This window comes from Phocoena sinus, chromosome 16 (assembly GCF_008692025.1).
Source record: "Phocoena sinus isolate mPhoSin1 chromosome 16, mPhoSin1.pri, whole genome shotgun sequence".
Taxonomy (NCBI): domain Eukaryota; kingdom Metazoa; phylum Chordata; class Mammalia; order Artiodactyla; family Phocoenidae; genus Phocoena; species Phocoena sinus.
In genome coordinates this window covers 80,274,593-80,300,903 of record NC_045778.1, presented here as the reverse complement: position 1 = coordinate 80,300,903, position 26,311 = coordinate 80,274,593, and the positions used below count along the sequence as shown (strand labels likewise).

Sequence of the window (26,311 nt, the reverse complement as noted above, 5' to 3'; positions counted from 1 at the left end):
CAAAAACTTCATGTGATTCGCTTTATTGAGATATCCCTTTATCGCGGTGGTCTGGAACCAAACCTACAATATCTCCTGGGTCTGCCTGTATGGGTGCACTTTGCCCTACTCTCTGTTTTTTAAGAAAAGCTTCTCACAAGGTTCTGGAGGTAGGACCATGGTTTTAGACCACCCCGTAGTATTAGAGAGCTCGGGAAATTAGATGCTCTTTGGTTCTGCACCCCCCGTTGGAATTGTCCAATCCAACAGCACTGCAGAACCACGCCCTTCTCTTTAGCATCACTGGAGGGGCTGCGGGGGAGAAAGGCAACGAACTGTGTCTGTGTGGATCACATGGCCAAGAAGAGGGCACTGGCCTGGCAGAGAGCAGCCTGGTTCTCTGACACCTGTGGGGATCCGGGCTCACATGCTGACACCCGAAATGTAACTGATCCCCCCAAATCTATCACTAAGCCTTTAATCCTTGTGCTCAGACACACTAATATTTTGATGTATATTGCATTCCTCTTGCTTAACCACTCTGTAAACTTAATTACACACTTAATTAATCTCTGGCACTCCATATCCCATATTCTAAAATTCCCACATCCTTCTACGTCTAACAAGCGGGCAGCTCAGTGACCTTGAAGCTTTTGTGAAATACTCAGGAGTCTAGAGGTCCCAAGCCCTAGACCTGCAGCAGCCTGGCAGGGGAACTGGCTGCTACACCTGGCAACACCTTGGACAGGTGTAGTTGTGCCCCACTGCTATACAACCCAGACCGAGGACTGACTTTAGGGCTGTATTCACTGACAGTGGACTCCAGGAACAAGTCTGCATAGTAAGTCCTGTTGGTTAGAGATTATGGGGGTCTAGGCATCTCTTTGCTGGAGAGCTTTTCTAATAGGATTCAATGTCATCAGAACTCTGAGTCCAGGGTATTATTTTCCATGATCTCTTGGACCACTTTTGGGTCTGGGGTTCAGTGAAATAAAAGCCTAATTCTTGGGCCATATTTCCCCTCTAATCATCCAAAATGACAGAATCAAGTATTATTTTTTAAATGAAAGCAAAAACAAACCAATCAACAAAATCCTAATGAACTGACGAATAAACAAGATAAGATATGGGGATGTATGTATATGTACAGCTGATTCACTTTGTTATAAAGCAGAAACTAACACACCATTGTAAAGCAATTATACTCCAATAAAGATGTTTAAAAAAAAGAATAAACAAGATAAAATCACCACCAAACTTATTCACATTCATATTACCGTTCAAAATATATTGGCTTTGCCACCAAGTGGCGGAAGCTGTCAGCATCCACTTGGGTTATTCAATTATTTGCTTAAGGTACCAGCCTGGGTGGTGGGAAGAGATTATTCACGGGAACTCGGGAACATTGCAGAACAAACATTACTCACACTCTAATATTTTTACAACTAAATAGGAATTTATGGAAGTTGTGCAGCATTTTGCTGACCCTCACGAAGATGACAGAAAATAGCTCCATGACTGAAAATACTACTTTGCCGTGGAGCCTTTTCCATCCCATTTTCATGAATGGTCTAAGAGCCCAAATAGTCATCTGCTGCAATTCTCAGCTGTTAGGTTCTATATTTTCCAAAGACATAACAAATGCATTTCTTTAAAAAGGTGCTAGGAGAGAATTTAAAGGTATGCTTTTCCTCTGAAGCAAAACCCAGAGAGGCTAAGACTCAGAATGGTACTCATCTGGGGGCAACGATCTCAGTGAGATGGGGGAAGCGTTAGTTAAGGCTCATCTTGTGGCTCCATGTCCACTGGATGATGTAAGAGGCCCTAAGACAAGGATGACCCCAAACCTCTCCGTGCTAGCTGGGCGGATCCTGAAATCTTCACACATAAGGTCTCTCCTTTGGAAGAAAACAAAACAAAACAAAACAAAAAACCCCCCAAGATTTCCCAAGGTCCTCAGTTTCAGGCTAATCACGCTACTCTGGGATCTCTGGGATTGGGGTAGGGTAGGATGGGGACGGGGGACAGCGGCTGACAGTGAACACACCTGCAGGGATGACTTGAAGATCGGACGCATGCCAAGGAAAGTGAGAAGAGAATGTATCCACTGGGACTAATGCACTGGAGGGAAGCAGTGGGAGAAGCATCTGAACAGCCCCACTCTGAAAGATACAGCAAGCTCTAAAAAAGCAAGGCTACGCCACATGTTCCAAACACTAAAGTTCTGTAAAAATGAAAAACCTTAATCTTCCCCTAACTCCATTAGGTTTGCACATCTGCTATGACGGTAGAGCCAATTTAAGCCTCGTTCACGTGACTAATAAGGTTAGATAATTGAACTGGTGGCGGATTAAACAGCGGCCAGTCAGCTCCATCCTAGGAGCTCCCTGGAAGGAGGCAGGGAAGGCTGTGCCCTCCTGTTCTGTGCACGTGCAGCTACACACATTCACCAACATCACCGACAAGGAACAGAGGGCGTGCCTTGTGCTTAAGGAGAGCAGCCGCTGGAGGATGAGAGTTGAACTGAGAACAGAAAGGAGTCAGAAAAGATACAGCAAGTCGAGAGACAAATGCTGTGGTCCAGGAGAGCCCTGGGATAGGGGGTGAGGGGAGCAGATGGACACTGGGTATGAGACAGAGGAAGAACCCACAAGTCACTGCAACCCACCATGGAGGCCAAGAGAGCAAGCCAAGGCCAGGCCAGTGGGACTGGGCCTGTGAACCAGATGACAAGGAGCCAGGCAGAAATGGGGATGATGGGGAAGCAGCAGAGCCGGGAAGGATGACGTCACGTGGCATCCACGTGGCCTCCCGCGGGAGGCTGAGACAGGTCAGTAGAAAACTTGAGATGTCCCAACGAAAAGGAAAGTGATCATTTCGCAATTCACCAGAACACATTAATATGGCAGAGAGATTTTTTTCACAAGTTTTCGTTTTTCTGCCTTGCTTTTTACCTTCGAGGTGTCCTACCACCTGTCTGTGAGGGTACAAGCAGATGACAACACAAGGAACAAACGACCAAGGATTCTTCACCAAAAAACTCGAGCAGCTGTTTACATTTAGCCCGAATGTGTTCTCTTTTTTTGTGGACCTTTGTCTTCATGTTTGTGTTTTTATTTACACATGTCCAAGTGAGGCATGTTTTAGGCTAAGGAAGTTGTGGTGGTGGAATTAAATGGGTGTAATTACTTCATGGTACGACTTAAACCATTCGGTTTTCTGGAAAGATGTCTCATGATGTTGGGACAGATTCTGAAGCCACTACTGGGCACACAGTGTTGAGAATGGAGGCAAAAATGCCGTGACTCTCGTCTGCTTTGGGCCGTTTACTGATAAACCTGAGAACTCTGTGAACTGGAGAAAATGAAGCACATGCTCAGAAGACGGTTATAAGACATTTTAAAACTATGGTGAAACAGGAGTGAGACAATGAGTGGGAGGATGAGAACAATTCAGAAACCAAACTCTCAGTTCCAACGGCCCTTATTTTGACCCAAAGACTCCTTGAAAGAATCACGAATGACATAATGTTTTAAAGGTTTTTGATCCTATATTCCCGGGCTAGTAACATTTATCTACATAGATACATTTTTCTCCTTTACCTGATTCTTTAATTTAATAGCATCTTTCCATAAGGTCCTCCTTTGAGGCCTGATTCATACAAAATTCAAAACATCTGATGCATTTGCAGCCTAGGGAAGAGCATTTTAAATTACAGTTCCTAGTTCTGGTGAGTTGGCAGTGAGACGGGGCCATGATTTCGTGCCGGTGGCAGTAGGGACGGGTCACATCTTGTGGCAATAAGATCAATTGGCAGTAATGTCAAAAGTCACACAAAATATTTTGAATCAGCAATTGCATTTTCGAGACTGTACAACAGGAAAACTTTCAAAAGAAATTCAAGCTACATGCATGATTATGTTCACCACAGGTTTATTCACAGTAGTGAATACGACCTAAACGCCCCACTAAAGGGGGTGGATCAGAAAGGAAGAGGTCACTCATTCTATGAAATGTTACACCATCCTCGAAATCATGGTAACTACGCTGCGGTCGAGGAAAATGTCCTTGATATATCGACAAACAAGAAGAACAATGTTAACAAAGAGGGGACAGTGTTTACGACATGACACCTCACGTGTACAAAGGCTGACGGTGAACCAGACAGACCAAACCAAGCCAGCTGCTCTTTCAAAATAGTCTAATTTTACAAATAAATAAATGTAAGGAAATCTTCCTCACCCAAAAGGAAGAAAGAAAAGAAGGAAGGAAGGAAGGGTGGGCTTTATGGGTTTGATTCTATACCTTACAACAGCTCTTGCGAATAGATTCTATTTCATACCAATTTTACAGCTCTGAGCTGGAGACATACAGATGGTCAGTGATCTGCTCAAGACCCAGGTGGTTCCTGACTGAGCAGGGCTTTAGGATCTACCCAGACTTCAGCGTCTGAATGCCATGCTTACAGACGGGGCTTCTTTGGGCTTTGTATCTGTCTCTTGCTCTGGGAAATAGTAAAATTGCTCTTCGTGGCTACTAGCTTCATGCAATAATGACAAAGAATGACCAATTAAAGCCTATAAACTATTCAAAGTTTCTGAAACTGGAAAGTACAGAAGTGAGGAAGGAAAACCTACTCTTGAAATGTTAGATCTCACTAAAATCATGTTACCTTGATTGACGCAGTTTTGATTTCCATTCACTATAGGAATTTCTCTCTAAATTCCTCAAAAATTTATGTCAAATGCTTAGTACATTAACTCCCCTGAATCACTATAATATTTTAGCAGAGGTATTTTTCAATTTAGAGGACCTCCTATCTCTGGCTTTTTCTCTTGCCTCCTGCAAAGCATCAGTACACAAAGGAGAAATCCATTGTATGTGCATGTGTGTGGGCTTGTGCGTACCCACCCAGGAATCCATAAACACCATACTTATCCAGGGAAGGAGATTTTTTTTTTTTTTTTTTTTTTTTTTTTTTGCGGTACGCGGGCCTCTCACTGCTGTGGCCTCTCCCGTTGCGGAGCACAGGCTCCGGACGCGCAGGCCCAGCGGCCATGGCTCACAGGCCTATCCTCTCCGCGGCATGTGGGATCTTCCCGGACCGGGGCACGAACCCGTGTCCCCCGCATCGGCAGGCGGACTCTCAACCACTGCGCCACCAGGGAAGCCCAGGGAAGGAGATTTTGTTCCTTTTCACATATCAATTATTCGGATTTTGTTCTTCATGTTGATACAGGATGTTTCTAGCACTTTACGCATACTTTCTTTATGGAATTTTCATCAGTTCCATTGCACAGGTAAGAAGACCAAGGCACACACGTAAAATAAAGGCAAAGACTTTACACTTAAAAATAATTAACTCAGTAAGAAGCAGCCAGTCTGACAGAATACAGTAACATCTGATCAAAAGCTCCAGTGCACATACAAAGGAGGGCCAGAGAGAGTTTTACCCAGATTTAATGTGTCAGTAAATCCACTTAAAAGTAAGTAAAAGCTAAAAATGGAGAACAACGTTCTGTGAAGATGAGAGTGAGATCCTCCCTAAGAATGACAGGCTTCTTCCACAAGGGAAGTCTAGGACTTTTCTCTCTTAAGCTGTAGGGAATTATGTTTTCCATATTCAGCATGTGTAACTGGAGAACCATCTATAAGTCTCAAGGTACTCAGGCTTGTCCCCCTTTTCTCTCCAAGCCACTTACTGCACACCCACGTCCTTACCATCTGGAAGCTTCGGGTGGAATGGAATTCACACTGCATCATGTCAAAGAAGATGGGAATGGTGGCTTTGCGAAGCTCTGTCTCAGGAATCAGTGTCATTTCTAATATTGGGCCGACCATTTCTGGAATGAACTTTATCTTGTGTTGACCTTGAATAAAGAAGTGCATCGTTCAGAAAGGTTTTAAATAAAGGATTCTGAAATGAGCTTCAATGGACAGAAACAAAACTACACAGATCGTTGTGATTTTGAGTGCTAGGATCTTGGGAATATGTATCCGTTTGTGACCTACAGGCAACAATTTTGAGTGTGCCCAGTCTTTAGCGTAAGAAGTGAACTGTATTCCAAATAGTGGAAGTGAAGCTGTTAAAAAAAATCCACCCAATATAAGGCCTGCAGTCACGATTTGTCTGTTACCGACGACAAATGCCATTTCACAAACAGACAATTACATCACACACATCGGGGCCTGAGCAGCTAACGGGTACCCAATTTTGGAAAGAGCAGGGCTGGGAGACGGGACCCTTGGCATCTCGTTTTATGAACAATGAACAAGAGTTGATAAAGTGAAGAGGTTAGGGCAGGCGGTCTCTTGGGCCCTTTCTGTCTGCAACATCAGATGAAAAAGAGTTTACTATTTGGAACCTCTGTAAATAATGTCGAGGGATCTCTATAACGTTCCGAGTGACTGATCAGAGAAATCAAAACCAGACCTCAGGATGTGAAGCTGTAAAAATAGGAAGGATTCTGCCTTTTTTGACTTACTATTTGACTGGATAATGCTTATTAAAATAGCTACTTTATGAATCTTATATCCCACCTATCTTGTCCAGATACGATTTTTAAAGCGTAAGATTATAATATTCATTATCATTCACAAGGACAATAGTATACGCTTAAAACTTTTGAGAAAACTTTTCAAAAAGCTGTTTTAAGCACACACTTCTGCCCCTATGATTAATAATGAATATTATAAAATTAGCTAACGCTTACTAAGTACGACTACATGACAAGCCTCATAGAAAGAGTCTCACTGAATTCTCAACATAATTTTGTGAGACGGCTACCATTCCTCTCCTCTTTTTAAAAACCAGACCGTACTTTATTTTTTAATAGACTTTATTTTTTAGAGCAAAAGTGAGCAGAAGGTACAGAGATTTCTCCTATACCCCTGCCCCCATTATAACATCCTCCCCCAGAGGGAGTGCCATTCTGAACTCTGTTTTACAGATGAGGAAACTGTCAATTTCCCCAAACCAGCGTGCTGTTCAGTGGAAATGGTAGAGCAGGACTGGAACCCGGGTCTGTGATTCTGAAGCACCAGGTGTGTCCCCCGTGCCCGGCCTGCCGGTCACGAGATCTTTCCAGGACACTAGGCCTCTCCATCTCGTGGTAATAGAAACGATGCTGGCTGTCCACGCCACTCCCTTCTCCGTGTGCTGTCGTAATAACCCAGATGCAGAGGACAGTGGCCTGTCATTTTATCTAGCATTACTGGGGTATCACACTTCTAAACTGGGTGCCCCAGAAAGTAGAGACAGGATTCTTACAGGCTCCAAACCTTTTTATTTTTTTCTTTTCTATTTCAATTATTTTGTTGGAAATCTTGGTATCACACCTCTTGAGGCCTCTGCCTTCGACTCAGACACCGATAACTCAAAATCTCCATTTTTTTCGTTTTTTGCTACCAACCATTGTGCCTCAGCCCAGCAGTGGCCTCCACACCCTGCTACGTCTAAATTCCTGAGCGCTGGGAGTGATGTGGGTGAGCTTCCAGAGAACTTGAAGGGATGAAAGGCCGCCAGAGGGAAGGAGCTGCTGGAAAACTCATTTCTGAAAAAAGGGGGGCGTTGACCTTATGTAAGGGGATATGATTAAGTTTAGAGGCAGGTCCCATCACGGAAGTGGTCTTTTATAATTCCTGCCTTCTTATCTTTAATTTCAGAAATCCTGATTTATTTTCATTTCACCCCCTTACAATTTATATCTTTTTGTTTCCAACATATAATAGAAGAATGCACAAGAATTAAATGCTTGAATGAGTTATTTGTGACGTTTTGTTATTAGCACTCGGAATTTATCCAGAGTTAATCAACGTTACTAACATTTTTACACAATCTGGAAATACAATGGATACACTAAATAATTTCATTTTCTTTATAACTCAGCTAATGCAGATTTCTGTAAAGAGAACCATTAAACAAATTTGGCTATTATAAATAAAGACCCTTAACAAAATACATAATCCTCAGAAGTGGTCTAAATTAAAGTATTCCGAAATTTGTATTGGGTGGACACATACATAAAATGCAACATTCAACAAGGAATCTGAATATAATTAAAATCTTATTAACCTTTACTAAATAATACTTTGACTAAGGCCCTAATATAACACGATTCTCATCGCTTCCCCAAATGCTTAATGTTTCTGAAAAGCATGTAAGTGATGCAAAGCATTCTCTTAAAAATGCTATTATATCCAGACTCTCAGGTGACACTTTTTTCTTGTATTATGCCTAAAAAATGTCAAAGCCAATGTTTCAGAAAACAGATACTGGTGACAGAGTTCTTCATCAACCACAACTGCCGCGTCACGGAGGGCTCTGTCTCTCACTGACAGCCTTTATTGTTCCAGGCTGGGAGGACTGCATCAGAGAGAAACAAGTGGCTGTGAATGCAGGGATTGGAAAAATATGTTCCCAAAACGAAGGTCTCCTCAGCTTTGATTATTACCCCTCCCACTGACACAGGACACATTGGCTGGGGGCCAGCACTGAACTCCAGCCACAGTGATATCCCCAGGGTTTAACCTCGGAGAACCAATGGTCCTCAAGGTGAGTAAGCGTCGGACACGATTCTCCAGTATTCATCTTTTTTCTTTCTTTCTTTCTTTTTTTTTTTTTGGCATTTGCATTATGGATTTCCCCTGGAGCATCTGTTGTTCAAATTTAATGATGAACTCAGGTTTGGAATCAAAGGGAATCAAGGTGACTCCTGAAATGCAGGCTTCAAGAAAAAGAGGATTTACTTTCTTTTTTTCCTTTTGAGACAAAGGAAGAACAAACTAATTATCGGATCACAATGGGAATCGACGGATCACTCTGGTCACCTCGGCCAAACTCCTGGTTACCACTCCTCAATCCTTAAAAACCCACCGACAGTCTTTCTTCTAGTGACAAAACACGGAGCTTCTTCCCTGGGAACCAGACTGCGCTGTCTCAGGGAAGCTGGCTTCTCCCCCATCAACAGCCTCCCCCTGGGTGCCTGGATGATCTCTTGACAATCATGAGTGTTCAGAAATCCGGGACCTTAAACATTGTCTAATCCCAGGAAAATCTCCATATACACAAGAGTAGACAGAGCAAAAATTTCCATCACCCAGTCAAACGGATTAGGCCCCACTGTATGTGGGTTTTAATGAAAAGCACACAATGTTTTCCAAGTCTCCAAAAATACCCATGAAGGGAATCCCCGCGTGACAAATGTCCCAGACGGAACCTGGAAGATAAAGATCTTCCTGCGAGCACATTTGTTCTGGACAGACTGGAGAGACTGGGCTCCGGGGTGCTGTACGTAACAAACAAAATGTAAATCGAGGTGAGGAAGGCGAAAGAGAGCTCAGGTGTTCTGCAGGCTGCCACACGGGTGCGCTTTGATAAATAACTGAAGAGCTGAGTAAATGAGCACATCTGCCACCCCCCCGCCCCCCCCCCCCCCTTTTTGGGAGAGAGTCTGCCTTTGATTTCTCCTTTCACACTCAAAATATGACAGGTTTGGGAGGAAAAAAAAAACCCCATGCTGCTGTGTCCCATGGGGAAGCACTGTGTCTGCACTTGCATTAAACTGAGCCACACAGACCCCGGATCCTTGTTCCAGTGCTGTGCAAGGAGGTGGGTTTTGGGCCGCTCACACCACACGTGTGACTGGGAAGACTCAGAAGGAGACGGTCTCACGGCACATTCGGCTCAGGGCCTGATCCAGTGACAGGTGACTAATTGTAAGAGGATAAATATATCTGACGTCTATTTTTATTTTCTTGGTGGAGACTGCCAATATGATCTCAAACCTGAGCCCATTTGAAAATAATGTTTTTTTTTTTTTTGTTTAAAAGCTGTGTAGAAAATAGGTTGCATCCATCTTAGGAAACTGAGATGTGCTCTCGTTAATTTCTGGAGTGGCATCCTCAGCAATGACGCTGGAGGGCAGGATCCAACACCTGAGATTCAGAGCAGCAAAGAAAGGGCCAGGTGGCCGGAGGTGACCCCACGGAGCTAGCCTTAGCCATTTTGAGGGGAAGCTGGGCCAGATCTTGGGAGCAGCCGACATGTTTATTCTTTTTTTTTAACTCTCAAACATAATTTAATTATTTTGTAAGCAAGGAACCCAGTCACGTGGGTTAATGATTATTTCTTGCTGTTACCAAATCCCTGCCCTTCACTGACCACAGTCACAGTTTACATTTGACCTCCTGGCCGCTTCTCATGCCAGAGTCAGAGGTCCTGGTAGAAAGCTGCCAAACACAGACCTGCTGCATTCATCACTGTATCCCAATCAGCAACGGGCAGGGGTGAGACAGGACATTTGCTCTCTTAACTGCATCCTTTATGTTGCAAATCGAAAGTCTCTGTCACTTGACTCAGACTCTTTAGAACGTAATGACATGATGTCGAGAGAACCAACCATTCGACCACTGGAGGCTTCACGAGGGCCCAGAGGTGGCTTCACAGAGAAACTCATGCTTCCCTGGGCCCATCCCACTGTCTTCCATTGAAATCGTCGACACGGAGCAAATGAGGAGGAATCAGTTTCAAACTGTGCTCGATCTCAGGGATTCCAGAGATGACTTTGAAAACACTTTGAAGAAAAAAGAAAAGAAAGAAAAGAAAACCCGGGTGTCTGGAGCGCCCATGTGTCAGGCCAGCCTGGGCTTGGGCTCGCTTTTGGAGGTTCCCTCTGAGCCAGGAAGTGGCCCTTCAGTTGAAGGTCAGAGAGGAGGGGAGGGTCCCGGGTGAGCTGAGATGAGACAGCAGCTACTAATCAAACAAGAAGGACGCCTTTTAGTGTGTTAAAAACCAGTGTGAATATCTACCAGGGTGGCTGTCTCTACTTATCCTAAATGATGAGAAAAATATTACCAAGGCGTTTCGGAATGAAGCATTTGAAAACACACCTAAAAGGGTCCTTTTAGGAGAAATAGACTAGCTCACAGTTTGCACTTTAGAGGTGACACTGAACAACTCAGAAGGTGTTGTCACTCCCTCTGGAAGGGTCGGGGTGAAAGATGACCGCAGAGGGCCCTCATGCAGAGGTATATCAGGTCCCCGCTGAAAAGCCTGGCCACAGTGGGTGCAGCCCATCACTCACTGGACTCCGGCACCTAGAAGAGCCCTGGGCTCCCACTTGTCCAGCCAAGAATGACTCCCTCCATGCCATTTCTCTGAACATTCCTGCCCGCCCTCACCTGCCCCTCCCTCGGAATGGGGCTACAGACAGAACCTTCCTGGCAGGAGTCCCACAGTGTCTGACCTGCCAGGAAACATGAGAGATGAACCTGTCAGGGTAGGATCAATTAAAATGAATCATGAACGGTTCTAGAAGCCTTAGCATTTCACTACCGAGATCACCATATATATTAAAAAAGCATTACTGAGCACCATATATACAGAAAGCATTATTGAGCACCATATATATAGAAAGCATTACTGAGCACCATATATACAGAAAGCATTATTGAGCACCATATATATAGAAAGCATCATTGAGCCCCATACATATAAAAAGCATTATTGAGCACCATATATATGAAAAGCATTATTGAGCACCATATATATATAAAGCATTATTGAGCTTCAGAGTTAGAAGGCTCTTGAAAACTTCCGTCCAGCCTCTGCATCTTACAGCCTAGGAAGCTGAGTGAGGGAAGCCCAGACCGACTGCGTCACACAGCCAGGCAGGAAGTTCCACTCAAGTGGAACTCATATCCAGTCTCTTCCCTCGGAGCCCAGGGTGCCTGCTCTCTCCCCAGGGACGGCAGGAAGGCCAAGGACGGGACAGTGCCAGGAAGGTTCTGTGTTGGAGATGCAGCCGGGCACTCTGACACCGAGAGCCAGTACTTTGATGCTGGACGTTCCAGCTGCTGCAGCCAAGTCCCAGTGGAGAGTTTCCTTAAGGGGTCCCCAGTTGACTCCAGGATTGATGCCCAGCAGGTGGGGGAGTGGATTCTCCTCCCAGTGACAGCACAGGCAGAGAAGTCATCCCCACCAGCTCCTTCTCTCCACCTGGGAGCTCTCGCACTGGATTTTTATCCTGGAGAACCCAGCAGGCGCCTCATGTTAAACGAAGCTTCTTAATTTCCATGTTCTTAGTATTATCCACAGAGTATCGATTTCCCCCCCAAAGAGTTGTACATTTATTTTTCTGGATGAAGACCCATTTGAAAAAGACTCCATCCTTCATATAAACGGAAAGACAAAGAATATTTGGAAATTCTCCTAACATTCTCTAGAGATGTGACAGAGCCTTCCTTCACACACTTCTGCTGACCTCCGGGCACTCAAGAAGGATTAGGAGTCAAAGGCCTCTGAGGAAACCTGGCTTCAGTTGAAAAGAAGCCTCTGTGAACGTGCTGACCGCTAAGCCAAGTAGCAGGGCTGGCCCTCAAAACCCTGGCCCTGTCTGCTCAAAGGGCCATCAGGAAGGCGGTGGAGCCCAATGCCACGGCCTTCATCGAAAACCGTGTTTAGTTTTGTCACCTCGTTTCGTTCTGCCCAAGGAATGTAGATACATCAGGGCACCTTTCCAACCACGAAGAAAGCTATTCCAGAAGCACACAGATTGGGATACAGCTAGGGCGCCCCAGCTCTGGTGGAACAAACAAAACCCTGATGCAGTGGGGTGACTAGAGAGCAAGGTGGGCAGTGGCCTGCCTCCTTCTAGAGAAGAAAAGTCACTGGGGGATGGGGAGAGTGGAAGCCCTCCCCACAACAAACCAAGGTAGGATTTGTGTGCCAATCTGAGAGAAGGAAGGAGAGCCTGGGCAATTCAGAGGCAGAAGCTTGCACAGGACCAGGAGTGGTGCTGGAGAAAGATGCCCGGGGCACCTCAGCACAAAACCAGCTGAGGACAGGTGCCAGGAAGGGCTTCATCTCAACTAGGAGAGGCCAGGTTCACAGAGGACACATAAAGGTGGTGAGGAGACACCAAATTATAATCAGTTGTTTATTCCTTTATAAGGAACATAACCAACAGAATGACATGTCATAGTGGCTAACATTTTAATAGAAAATTCCTTGTTATATTAATTAATTCACTTATAAATAAAATTGAATTAATTTCTTATCATTTTTACTTTTTTCTTGCTTATTGTAAGAATACACTTAAGATGAGATCTACCTTCTTACATCTTTACATGTACAATACAGGATCATTAACTCGAGGCACCACGTGTATAGCAGATCTCTAAAATGTATGCATCTTGCAAAACTTCAACGTTTCATCCTTTGACCAACACCTCCCCACTGCTCCCTCGGCACACCCCTGCCCCTGGCAACCACCATTCTGCTCTCTGCTCTAATGAGTGTGACTCCTTCAGAGATCTCATATGTGAGGATTCATGCAGAAACTGTCCATCTGCGACTGGCTTGGTTCACATCCAACAGTGGTCTTCAGGGTCTTCCATTTTTTTTTCATATGATGGGATTTCTTTTATTTTAAGGCTGAATAATATTTCATTGTACATATATATACCACATGTTCTTTACCCAGTCATCTGTCGATGGGCATTTAGGTTGTCTCCATATTTAGGTTGTTTCCATATTTCCATATTGTGAATAATGCTGCAACGAACATGGGAGTGCAGATACCCAGATTCTGATTTTAATTTGTTAGAATACATAACCTGGAGTGAGAATGCTGGATCATAGGGTAGCTCTATTTTTATTTTATTGAGGAACCTCCATACGCATCATTTTACATTCCCACCAGCTGTGTACATGGGTTCAAATTTCTCTACATCCTTGCAAACCCATGATTATCTTTTATTTATTTTCTTCATAACAGCCATCCTAACAGGTGTGAGGCAATAGCTCACTGTGGTTTTTGATTTGCATTTCTCTGATGATTAGTGATGTTAAACAACTTTTCATGTACTTACTGACCATTTGTCTGTCTTCGTTGAAGAAATGTCTATTCAAGTCCTTTGACCACTTTTTAATTGGTTTATTTGTTTTTTTGCTATAGAATTGTAGGAGTTCTTTATATATTCTGGATATTAATCCCTCATCCGACATGGGGTTTGCAAATATATTCTCCCATTACTTTTCATTTTATTGTTTCCTTCCTTTGTTGTGCAAAAGCTTTTTAGTTTGATGTAGTCTACTTGTCTTTTTGGTGCCATTTCCAAGAAATCATTGCCCAGGCCAAGGTCAAAAAGCTTTTTCTCCTATGGTTTCTTCTAGGAATTTTATGGTTTCAGGTCTTACATTTAAGTCTTTAGTGTGTTATTAGTTGCTTTTTGTGTATGGCTTAAGCATGTATATTCTTTTGCAGGTGGATATCCAGTATTAACAACACTATTTGTTGTTCACAAATCACTTGTTAAGGTCACTTTCCTTTCTTCACTGTGTATTCTTGGTTTCCTGTCAAAGATCAGTTGACTGCATATGTGTGGGCTTATTTCTGAGCTTTCTCTTCTGTTTCATTGGTCTATATGTCTGTCTTTATGCCAGTACCACACTGTTTTGATTTCTATAGCTTTGTAACTTATTGTGAAACCAGGAGGTATAATGCCTCCATCTTTGTTCTTCTTTCTCAGGATTGCTTTGGATATTCAGGGTCTTTTGTGTTTCCACATGACTTTTAGAATTGATTTTTCAATGTCTGTAAAACATTCCACTGGAATTTTGAAAGCGATAACAATATCAAGTCTTCCAATCCATGAACATGAGATGTCTTTACATTTATTTGTGTCTCTTTAAATTTCTGTCATCAGTGTTTTGTAATTTTCAGTGTATAAGTCTTTCACCTCCTTGGTTAAGTTTATTCCTAAATATTTTATTCATTTTTATGCTACTGAAAATGGGATTGTTTTCTTAATTTCTTTTACAGGTAGTGTGTATAGAAATGCAACTTTTTTTTTCTATGTTGATTTTGTATCCTGCAACTTTTCTGAATTTGTTTGTTAGTTCTAACACTTTTTTGGAGGAGTCTTTAGGGTTCTCTACATATTAAGGTCATGTCATCTGCAAAGAGAGGTAATTTTACTTCTTCCTTTCTGATCTGGATGCCTTTTATTGCTCTTCCTTACTTAATTGGTCTGTCCAGACTTCCAGTACTATGCTGAATAGGAGGGGTGAGAGTGAGCATCCTGTCTTGTTTCCAATCTTAGAGAAAAACTATCAGTTTTTTACCACTGAGTATGATATTAGTTGACGATATATGCCCTTAACTATGTTAAGTTACATTCCTTCTATACCTAGTTCGTGGAGTTTTTATCATGAAAGGGTTTTGAATTTTGTCCAATGGTTTTTCTATATCTATTGAGATAATCTTATTATTCTTCATTCAATTAATGTAGTCTAGCACTTTTATTAATTTGCATATGCTGAGTCATCTTTGCATCCCAGAGATAAATCCCACTTGTTCCTGGCGTATGACCCTTTCAATGTGCTGTTGAATTCAGTTTGCTAGGATTTGGCTGAGGATTTTTGCATCTGTGTTCATCAGAAATGGTGGCCTATAGATTTCTTTCTTTTTTTTTTTTGGTAGTGTGTTTGACTTTGGCATCATGGTAATGCTCATGGCATTAAATGAGTTTAGAAGTGTTGCCTGCTCTTCAGTGTTTTAGAAAAGTGTGAAAAGGATTGACATTAATTCTTCTTTAAATGTTGGGTAGTATTCACCAGTGCAGGCATCTTGTCCTGGACTTTTGTTTGTTGTAAGATGATTCAATCTCTTTACTCATTATTGGTCTGTTCAGACTTTCTATTTATTCATAATTCAGTCTCAGTAGGTTGTATGTTTCTAGGAATGTATCCATTTCTTCTAGGTTGCTGGCACGTTAAGTGTTCACAGTAGTCTCTTATGATCCTTTTTATTTCTACGGCATCAGTTGGAAGGTTTCCTCTTTCATTTATGATTTTATTTTTTTGAGTCTCCTCTCCTTTTTTCTTAGTAATTCAGCTAAAGGTTTGTCAATTTTGTTTATCTTTTCAAAAACCCAACTCTTAATTTTATTGACCTTTTCTATCCTCTATTTTGTTTATTTCTTCTCTAATCCTTATTATTTCCTTCCTTTTGCCGACTTTAGGCTTAGGCCTAGTTTTCTTTTTTGGTTGTTGTTGTTCCTTGAGCTGTAAAGCTGGGTTGTTTATTTGAGATCTTTCTTCACCAGTAAGCCAACACTATAGATCAATGGACCTAACAGACATATACAAAACATTTCCCCTAACGGCAGCAGAATACACATTTCTCTCAAGTGCACAAGGAACATTCTCCAGGATATGTCACACATTAGGTCACAAAACAATTGTTTACGAATTTAAGAAAACTGAAATCATACCAAGTATCCTTTCCTACCAGGATAGAATAAAGCTAGAAATGAATAACAGAAGGAAAATTGGAAAATTCACAAATACTTGAAAGTTTAAAACTGCACTCCTGAACAATCGATGGGTCAAAGAGGAAATCAAAGAGGAAATCAAAAATTATCTTGAGACAAATGAAAAATGCAAAGACAACATACCAAAACTTTGTGATGCAGCAAAAGCCATACTAAGAGGGAAGTTTATAGTGATAAATGCCTATGTTAATTTCTTATCTTAAACACACGTATCCTTTATTGTTTTGATTGTACAAGTACTCAGCCTACCACCACCTGGTGGCAGTATACCTAAATACAGGGTCTAGTTTTGAGTTGGAGAATAAACCCTTTGGAAGGTAGATTACGTGAAACGGAATACAATAAGTGATGGACTATATAACAGTAGGATGAGCTACATGCTTTGATTCATGAGAATCGGAGAGAATGGTAGTTCTGCCCAGGAGCAAGAGTTCCAAGGCAGAGCTCTGCTCACCTGACACAAGAGGGCGCTCTCTTGACTTTTCTGTTTTCTCCACCAATCAGATTTCCTTCCCTTTACTTTGGTCTCCCATCTCTTATTCACTGAAAGCACTTACTGCAAAGGTAGCAGTTGCTCTCGGAAGGAGAGAAGCTGTTCAGATTTTTAAGATGCCCCAAAGCTGACAAACAGGGCCAGCGGCATCGCCCACCACCGAGTCATGATGTTCTGATGCCCTGAAGTCCCAGTTACTCACCAAGGTTGTACCACATGTCCCTGATTTCGAAGCCAATCTGTCTCCTCATATCTCCGTACCTGAAAACCAGGGACAGGAAAAACGCTGAGTCACTCTATGGAGCATTTGAAAATCAGACTTGGATTATTTTTAAGTGCAATGAAACTCTCCCATCCCTGAGACAAATAAAGAGAGTGTCAAGCATCAACTTCTTTTGCCACCAAAAGGAACTGAAGGAGGAGGAACCCGGCTAGGGATCTCATTTTCCCATCACCACAGATTACATAAGATCCTCCCCTCTGTGGAAACATGGGGGAGGTGGTGGAGAGAAATGAAAGTATTTTCCTTTCTTCAGTCCCTAATGGCAGGAGAAAGAGAACCCGGCTCCTTGGCTTGAGGGGCAGTTTGTTTTCCACGCATGTTATAAGCATCCAGGAACCAGACACCAAATGACATCCTACAGCCCGGCACACAATAAGCAGTTCTCACATGTTAAATTAAGCCCTGGAGTCTTAGACAATCAGAGCAGGGAAGGCCTCTTCCATACAGCTCCCGGCTCCTGGCTCTTTCTTTATCATTTTCAATGTAAGGAAGGGCTTAACACCAAAAGATGTCAACAAACATTCCCCTGTTTTTACGTACCAGCAAAAATAAATGCTAATTTTCTTCCCAGTGGGTCAGCGGGGGGGTGGGGTGTTTCATGAGTAAACAGAATTTGATGTTTCAGAAGATAAACCTTTATTAGTTTGTGAGCAATTTAACATTTTCCTTTATTGCCTGAGGAAAAGGCTGATTCTATTACCAAGGATAATTTACAAAATTATCCTACAGTGTCAAGTGTAGCAGCTGTGGCGTGGCGCCTGCTCTGTGCGTCCTTATGTCAGCTCATGTGGGAAGAAAAGCTCTGACTACAGATGACCGACGTGTGCCTCCACAGGTAGAGATCCGGCTGGTACCTCCACAGCCCCAGCTGGCTGCTACCCTTTAGCAAAGTCTCGGGTACCCTAAGCACCCGTCTGTCACTTACAGCAGGAAAGGACAGCAGACCCTGCGAGAAGCTCAACCAGGAAAGATGAACACACCCGGCAGCTCCTCTTTGGAGAATTCAACCTTGGGAGCATCACAGCCGGACAGATGCCAGGGCTTTCACTGTAACCGTGGAGAAACTGAAGTGAGAGGGCAGTGTTGTACCCCTTCCTCCGAGGACAAGCTGGTCCTCTGAGGTGAATGTGTTACCTTCCAGTCCAGCCTGATACCAGGTGAGCGCTGGTGCAGGTGAATTCGGTGAGTGAGAGAGAGGGGATCTCTGCCCAGGAATGCTCCCAGCACCAAGCCACAGGGAGCAGGGACCGGGTCACCCTTCTGCGCCTCGCTGGCACCCAGAATTGCCCCAGGGGCACAAGATCTGAGCACCAGTGAGGCGTGCACCCTTTTGAGGCTTGCAGAGCCATTTTCCAATCCCCATTTTGCTCCTGTAGGAATGACAGAGGGGTCCCAGCACCCAGGCCTGGAGAGGACGTGGGTGGCTGCATGATGACCGGGAAGACCGTCCTCTGGGCATTTACCAAGAGAATAGGATCGGGGAGAGGAAAGCCACGCTCCATCCACTGCAGATGCTTCCTCCTCAGGCTGGAGGGGTCCGCGCTGTCCAGAGGGATGAGCTGCCTTTCAGGGGAGCAGGTGTCTGGGGAGGTGAGGAGTGTGGCATCGCAGGGAGGACCCCGAGAACGTAAACACCCCAGCCCCTGCTGCCAGGTGTTCAGACCTCAACACAGTGAGGACGCCAGAGGCCCAGAGGAGGCGAGAGCCTGTCCCAGGGGTGGGCCTGTCCATTAACTCAAGCTTAAAGACTCTTAACTGCCAAGCAACTCCTTCTCAGCCCGGAACAGTATCTCTTGAAAAATACGAATGGTTAAAGCCAGGCTGATCTCCATCAGTGTCTGTGCCTTGCTGGTCCCTGACTCAACTTCCTCTCCCAGGTCTTACAATAATTCAATCAAACCCAAACTTCAGAAAGATAAAGCGCAGGCCAGCCTTGGCAGCAGCGGGCTCACGGGTTGGGTTTGGATCACCAGGAGTGACCCAATGGATGCCTCAGGCCCTACAGTGACTGCTGTCTGTCCAGAGCTGGACTTGACCCGGGGACCCCAGGAGGCGTGTGAGGAGAGGGAAGCCGGCCCCGTCCTGTCTCTCCGCCCAGTGCCTCTGCCCCTGGTGCCGGCGGAGCGTGAGGGGCTCAAGGATGCCTGGGTTACATTTTTCAGTGACACTTCACTGTCTTCTACGTGGGGAATGACGTGTCTTCACAGCATTTCAGAACGGGGGGATTAGCAAAGATCTGAGTGCACGTCGCTCGGGAGAGTAAAGCCTCTGGTAGAAAGGTGCTAAAAATGCCATTATAATAGTCAAATAAGACACAGGTGCTCGAGGCTGGTACAAGATGAGTACAGAGCTGGAAGGTAAAGGGCAGGACCGAATCTCTCCAGCAGTAAGACTGATCTTTTCTCTCATTTTAATAAGAAGGCAGCTTTGACAAATCTATACACTTCTCAGCGCAATCCCCCAATGGAGTCACAGCTGTCACCAGAATTTAAGAGGGATTCCTGAACCATTTGTAATCCTTGCCCCAAGGAGGAGAAAAAAGCAGTAATGGAGAGTATCTGGGATCATGCTCCTACCTGGAGACAGAATTCCAGAGCTGGTGGCAGCCTTAGAGACCGTTACTAAGTCCATGACTAATGATTTACAGTTGAGGGAACTGAACTAGTCCTGGGGGGGAAGCAAAATGCCTTGGCCATGGTCACAGGGCAAGGGGAGAAGAGATGGCACAAGTCTCCAGACTCCCAAAGAATTCCTGTTCTTCACCCCCAGCATGCATCTCGAGGACCAGAGAGGGCAGACTTCCACGATGTCACAGCACAGCACTGTGTCTCACCCCTCAAAGTGCATGTGTGGTGTGTTTCATTTGATTTGATTCTCACAGTAAGACCACAAGGTGAGGAAGAAGACGTTCCCGTAGCTATCTTCCCACTGAGGAAGCAGAGATTCCTGGGGGTGAAATGACGTGCCTGTTTCTGCAAAGCCGGAGTCACCCGGTACTCCCCACCACACCCAGGTTGCCTGTACCCACCCACAAAGTGAGTGGACAACTTCAAATGGCCAGCCCAAGGGAGCTCCCAGGAGGCATCCTCTAGACAGCCCAGGTAGATCGCAGATCCCACATCCAGGCCTGTAACTCTGACCCAAATAGCACGACTCTGGTCTCTGAGACCTTACCTTAGCACCTGCTTTCCTGAATCTTTGCCCCCAAAAGCAGAAATCCCATGTCCACCAGAGATAGCCCAAGCCTGGGGGTAAGACCAACCTGAGACCAAATCTAAGCACACTGGGAAAATTACCTGACCACTCTGACCCTTGGTCTCCCCATGTGTAGTACTGGGATAATGACGGCATAATGCTCATCCATCTCCCAGGCCTTTGGGAGAACAAGGACACGGTGCCCTCGTCTGTCCTAACAAGCAACGAAGCCAGGCTGGTCCTTCCTTTAAAAGTTCAGAGTGGGCCTCATCAAAGCATCCCCTTCATGGTTGCAATGGTCTTTTATTTTATTTTATTTTTTTTGTGCTACACGGGCCTCTCACTGTTGTGGCCTCTCCCGTTGCGGAGCACAGGCTCCGGACGCGCAGGCTCAGCGGCCATGGCTCACGGGCCCAGCCGCTCCGCGGCATGTGGGATCTTCCTGGACCGGGGCACGAACCCATGTCCCCTGCACCGGCAGGCGGACCCCCAACCACTGCGCCACCAGGGAAGCCCTGCAATGGTCTTTTAGATTAATTTGTTCTGTAAGCATTATTCATTGTTTAATGAGTTACTAAATGCTTACTGAAGGCCAGGCACAGAGCTAATATGGGGCCACTAATATAATGTGGGAAAGAGACACAATCCACAGACCTGAGGGACTATTAGCATGCAGCAGAGATGGGCATTAAACAATCATACGAGACTCACACATATATGTATATATAGTAGTTTTTTTGGTTATTATTTATGTTTTTTTGGAGGCCATGGTCACAGTTCTTTAGGAAAAACTGGAGGAGTGGGTCCAGGTTGGCTGTGGGAGAAGCTCTCTTAGAGAGTAATATTTACCCAAGATTTGAAGAAGGAAAGGTGCAATCCAGACAGAGAGGGGAAGAGACCAGCAGGTGCAAAGGCCCTGTGGTGGGGGGGTGGGGGTAGGTGAGCATACGGACCAAAGAAGGCAGTGAGACTGGAGGACAGGGAGCTTGCCTGACTCCTTCCCCTCAAGAGGAGGGGTGTGCTGTGAACCAAGGCTGCAGAGGCAGGTTTATAAGTATTTTTTTTAAGTTTCAAAAATGCTTTTGCAATAAGAAATATACTTTACTAAGCAGCATGCATAAAAATGTACGTATACAAAAGTTCTATGAAATAATACTTAACTTTACTACCTGCCATCAACTCTGATGCTTCCTTATATTCTATTTCACTGAAAAAAAAAAAAAAAAGGGAAAAAAATGTATGTGGTCTTGGGTCGTGTGGGTTGACTTGTGTCTTCCATAGAGATCTGTTAAAGCCCTAACCCCTACTACCTGTGAATGTGACCCCCTAAAGAGGGTGTTTACAAGATGTAATCCTGTTAAGATAAGGTCATGCTGGATGGGGCGGGCCTTAAATCCAAGAACTGGCATTATTATAAGGAGAGGGATACATTTAGAGACACAGACAAACAAGGCTGAAGGCCACGTGAAGAGGGAGGCAGAGACAAGAGTTATACAGCCACGGCCACGGAGCACCAGGGATGGGGGCCACCCACCCCCAGAAGATAGGAGAGAGGCACGGACAAGGTCTTCCCTCTGAGCTTCCAGAAGGAACCAACTCTGCTGATGCCTTGGCTTCAACCCCTGGCCTCTGTAACTGTGAGGCAATAAATTTCTGTTGTTTCACTTAGTTTGTGTTGTTACATTATGGCAGATGACTCTAAGAAATTAATACAATGGCCCATTAAGTTGCTATCCCAGCCCAGTGAAGGGCTGAGATGCACAATTTAAAAACTGCTATCTTAAGGAAAGGAAACAGAATAAGAAGGCCCAACACCAAGACTTGAGGACCTCTTGCACTTAATGGGTGGAGGGAGGAGTCTGAGCCTGACAAGGGAGCAGCGGAGAGGCCAAAACGCTAGGAGGGAAACCTACAGAGGGGTTCTGGGAGCCCAGGACAGAGCTGGCCCGCAGCCAGCATCGGGAGTGGGTGTGGGTGTGCAGTGAGAGAGGCACGGAGGGAGCTGGAGGGAGATGATGGGTGGGGTGAGACACTGTTATTTTTATGGGAAAGACTGGTAAGTTCTGGGGAGGTGGGAGGAGACGGGACCCCAAATGTGACGGATGGGAATAAGCCTTACTAGACACAGGGGTCTGATGTGTTCTCCACTGCATAAAGTTTTATCACGTTCAATAAAATTCAGCATCACTGGGCGGGGGGATGAGGGGGTGGTGGTGGTGGTGGGATGAACTGGGAGATTGGGATTGACATATATACTCTAATATGTATAAAATAGATAACTCAGGAGAACCTGCTGTATAAAAAAATAAAATTAAAAAGTTTTTTTAAGAAAGAAAATAAATACGTGCACACAAAAAAATTCAGCATCACTAAAAGAAGATGTGGTATATATTTACAATGGAATATTACTCAGCCATAAAAAAGGCATGAAATAATGCCATTTGCAGCAACATGGATGGACCTAGAGATTGTCACACTGAGTGAAGTAAGTCAGACAGAGAAAGACAAGTACCATATAGTATCACTTGTATGTGGAATCTAAAGTATAATACAAATGAATTTATTTATAATACAGAAAGAGACTCAGAAAACAAACTTACGGCTACCAAAGGGGAAAGGGATTGGAGGAGGAATAAATTAGGAGTATGGGATTAACAGATACACACTACTTTATATAAAAGAAGTAAGCAATAATGATTTACTGTATAGCACAGGGAACTATATTCACTATCTTGTAACAACCTATAATGGAAAATAATCTGAAAAAAATATGTAACTGAATCACTTTGCTGTACACCAGAAACTAACACAGTGTTATAAATCAACTATACTTCAACTAAAAAAAAAAAAAAGAATACGGCATCGTTAATGCATGTGGGACACTTAATTAACTCTTCGAAAAGGACCTTAGCACAGGTTACAGCTTGTTGAGTCCATCTCCTTGGGTCCCCTTCTATTTCTTAGTACATAGTGAATTTATCTGGAATAATCTGAGTCTCTTGGGAAAAAAATTAGCACAAACACAAATAATTTCCTTTTATAATTTGGGACGTTCAACTCCAGCTTCAGATTAGGTCACACTGCAAAGCAAGGCTTGTCACTGTGTACTTCTTTCCTTTTGGTTTCCCTAAAAAGTAATGTGTACAGTATGAATTAACACACTGATGTTTCAGAACCCAGTGTTTGGAAACATTGTGATATTTTGGTCCAGTAGTGAAACCTGTCCTCTTAGAAGAGGCAGTGAGCTGAGGATAGACTTCTATAGGAGAAACGAAACGAACCAGAAAAGGATGGGAAACATCCCGGGACCAACTGGGGAGAGGGTACCATGAAGAACCCACATTAATCACCTAGGTTCAAATCCACTGACCTGGGCTTGGCCATCACGCTTTACCCTCTCGGGCTCGAATTTTTAAATGGGCATTTTATGCTTAGAGCTGCTGGAGGCCCATTCATGAACCCCTTTCCTCTTCAAGAAGGCAGTCTGGTCCTGAACACAGAAGGCCAGCTGCAGTCACATCGCCCCATTGCCCCAACGCTAGGACACACGATGTCTTACAAACTAAAATGGTCAAGCTGGCTGCTAATCCAAAGCCAACTCTTTCACATTTGACTCATACTTCCGGAGCCCCCGTAACGTACAAGGCGTGGGGGATGGGGGATGGGCCATTCATGAAGGTCAGGGTTAGCATTCTGTCACCTTCTCTGTCTTTGTTAGGAGTCACTAGCGCCAAGGATGTCTGAAGGTGAGTCAGTTAAATGTTCTCATTATGGACTTTGATTCCTAGAGGTTATTTATTTTGTGGATCATTGCCAAATCTTGTATTCAGTTTGGGTTTGACTTAATCAGTGTTCTGCACGCTATATGGCCCATTCTTTGATGTTACTCCCATGTGCTTTGGGGAATGCCTTTGGAATAAATATCCTAATTATCTCCCCAACCTAGGTCACCAGGAGGACGGGAAGCTTAACAAGAGGGAACGAACAGGCAGATCTTCTGATACTGGGATTTTCTGTTGTTCTGAGACACAGCGCTGTGGACCAGGCAGGCGGGAGAAGGTGCAGGCCGCAGCAGAGAGGAAGGGCCGTGCTGGGGGCGCGAGGGGGCTCATGCCGAAGCCCTGGGATGGATTCACAAACCCTACAGCAGTAGACGAGCTGACGTGGACAGCCAGAGGCTACTAAACAGGGGGGCATCTCTCCACTTTCAGACCCCACGGCCTTTCCCTCTAGAAGAAAATAACCCCCTGAATTACGCTCCACTGTGCCGGAAATCAGCAGCCCGCCATTCGCTCAGACGCCTGGGGTTAGTCCCCGTGTCACCTGGTCCCTCTCACCTTTACCCCAAGTTCCGATCACTCCAGGCCCGGCCACTCACTTATGCTTCAGCAACGCACAGAGTGGGCCCTGCCCCTTAGGACGCGATGACCCCTTTTGGGAATGGCTGTTTGCTGACAAGGGGGTCAGTCAATCAGTCTCGTGAACATCTCAGCCACCTTCGCCACCCAGGCCGAGTCCTACATGCCCACCTCCGGGCTGCCAAGGCACCTGGGGAGCACTTACGTTCTACTCCAATCATGTAATTTTGCACAGCTACCTGCCCCCTAGACTGTGAACTTTGTATCTCTGGGTGCCAAGCACCAGGACTCTAGTGCCATGAGCACATGGCACAATGTGAAACAAATTAAAACATTTCTAAGACTAGAAAATTTAAGCATTTGGGTAGGACCATCTCCTAATATTTCTCATGCAGGTTTTGCTATTTAGAAATTAAAATTGCACATGGATGATAAAGTGTTTAAGGTGTAGCAAGAGGCAGGGTGAATACAACAAACAGGTGAACCCATGTTTTATCTTAGCCACACAGCCTCATAGGCCAAGAGCGCTTAACATAGATGCTGGAAATTCCTTCTCCTACGCAGCCTGTCATGGCCACACACTGAACCTGTGCCCCTGGGAGAGGGCCCCTCGGGCTGCACAGGAGCTGAGACCTCCTGCAAAGACAATTTCTGAAATGTTTGGGGCTTTTTCCCTCGGGGGATCCATGGGACAATTTCAAAGGGAAAATCTGGAGTCTCTCCTTGCCACGGCTGTGAGAGAGAGAATTCTAAAAGCCCGATTCAGAGGCCCTCTGGGAGGGGTGACACCAGCTGGCTGTGTTTAATTTTCCTTGGCTTTGAAGCTTCAGAAGGCACAGCACGATGTGGGAAGCAAACATTTTCTCTGGTGGACAAGGCCCTGTGTGGTGAACGCATGTATTCGTGTCGCTCTAGCTTAGATTTTAACGCTCTCACACCAACAGGAAAGGGCCCAGGGAGAGAGACGGGCCCCGCCCTGACCGGAGAATGCTCACATCAAATGGTTTTATTCTCCGAACTGTGAAGGAGACGTCAGCTCTCTTCAGGCAGATTTCCGGTTTAAACTCAATTCTTCTCCACAGGCATCTCTAAGGGTAGGATGTGCTACAAGCTTGGCAAGGAATGGGCACCAGTGTCGGCTGGAGCTGGGTCTGGACCCCGGCCTCACCCCACGTGAGCACTGCACACAGGTGGGCAGGACAGGATAACCAGGGCTCTGGAGGGCTGTGGTGGGGAGAGGCTAGGGCCGAGTCCTGTGTGTGCTGGTTACTAGTGTTTCCATTACAAACAGCTTTCGCCATGACAGCCTTTCATCAAGGACAACATGCTGGGAGCCACCCCTAACTTCCTGGGAGCACTGAGGGAATGTACATTTCACAAAGTGGTAGCATCCCTGTTGAGCCAGTCCCCAGAAGGTGCTGCCTAGAAGAGTCTGTCTCCTGGGCCCAGATGAGGGATAAACTCTGCTGGCTCGGAGGAGGGGGCATCTTCCCTGCCATCGCCGCTGGGCACCCACTGGGCCCACGCCACCCGGGGCGCATTTCCCTTTCCGAAGAAGGAACACTTGTCTCTATCAACGGCCAACAGACCAGTCACTCAAATGCAGAAGCTTGAAGGAAAGACAGCCGATGTTTTGTTTTGGTTTTGTTTTCTTTTCGGCTGCTA

General features: G+C 44.9%; 1 protein-coding gene across 1 annotated transcript in view; it reads right to left on the bottom strand.

Moving 5' to 3' along the window:
• DOCK1 (dedicator of cytokinesis 1) overlaps positions 1 to 26,311 on the bottom strand; it is a 534,414-nt gene that overhangs the window by 82,456 nt on the left and 425,647 nt on the right. The window contains 2 exon segments of the mRNA XM_032607328.1: positions 5,701 to 5,849; positions 17,013 to 17,071. Coding sequence (XP_032463219.1) covers positions 5,701 to 5,849; positions 17,013 to 17,071 — 208 coding nt within the window.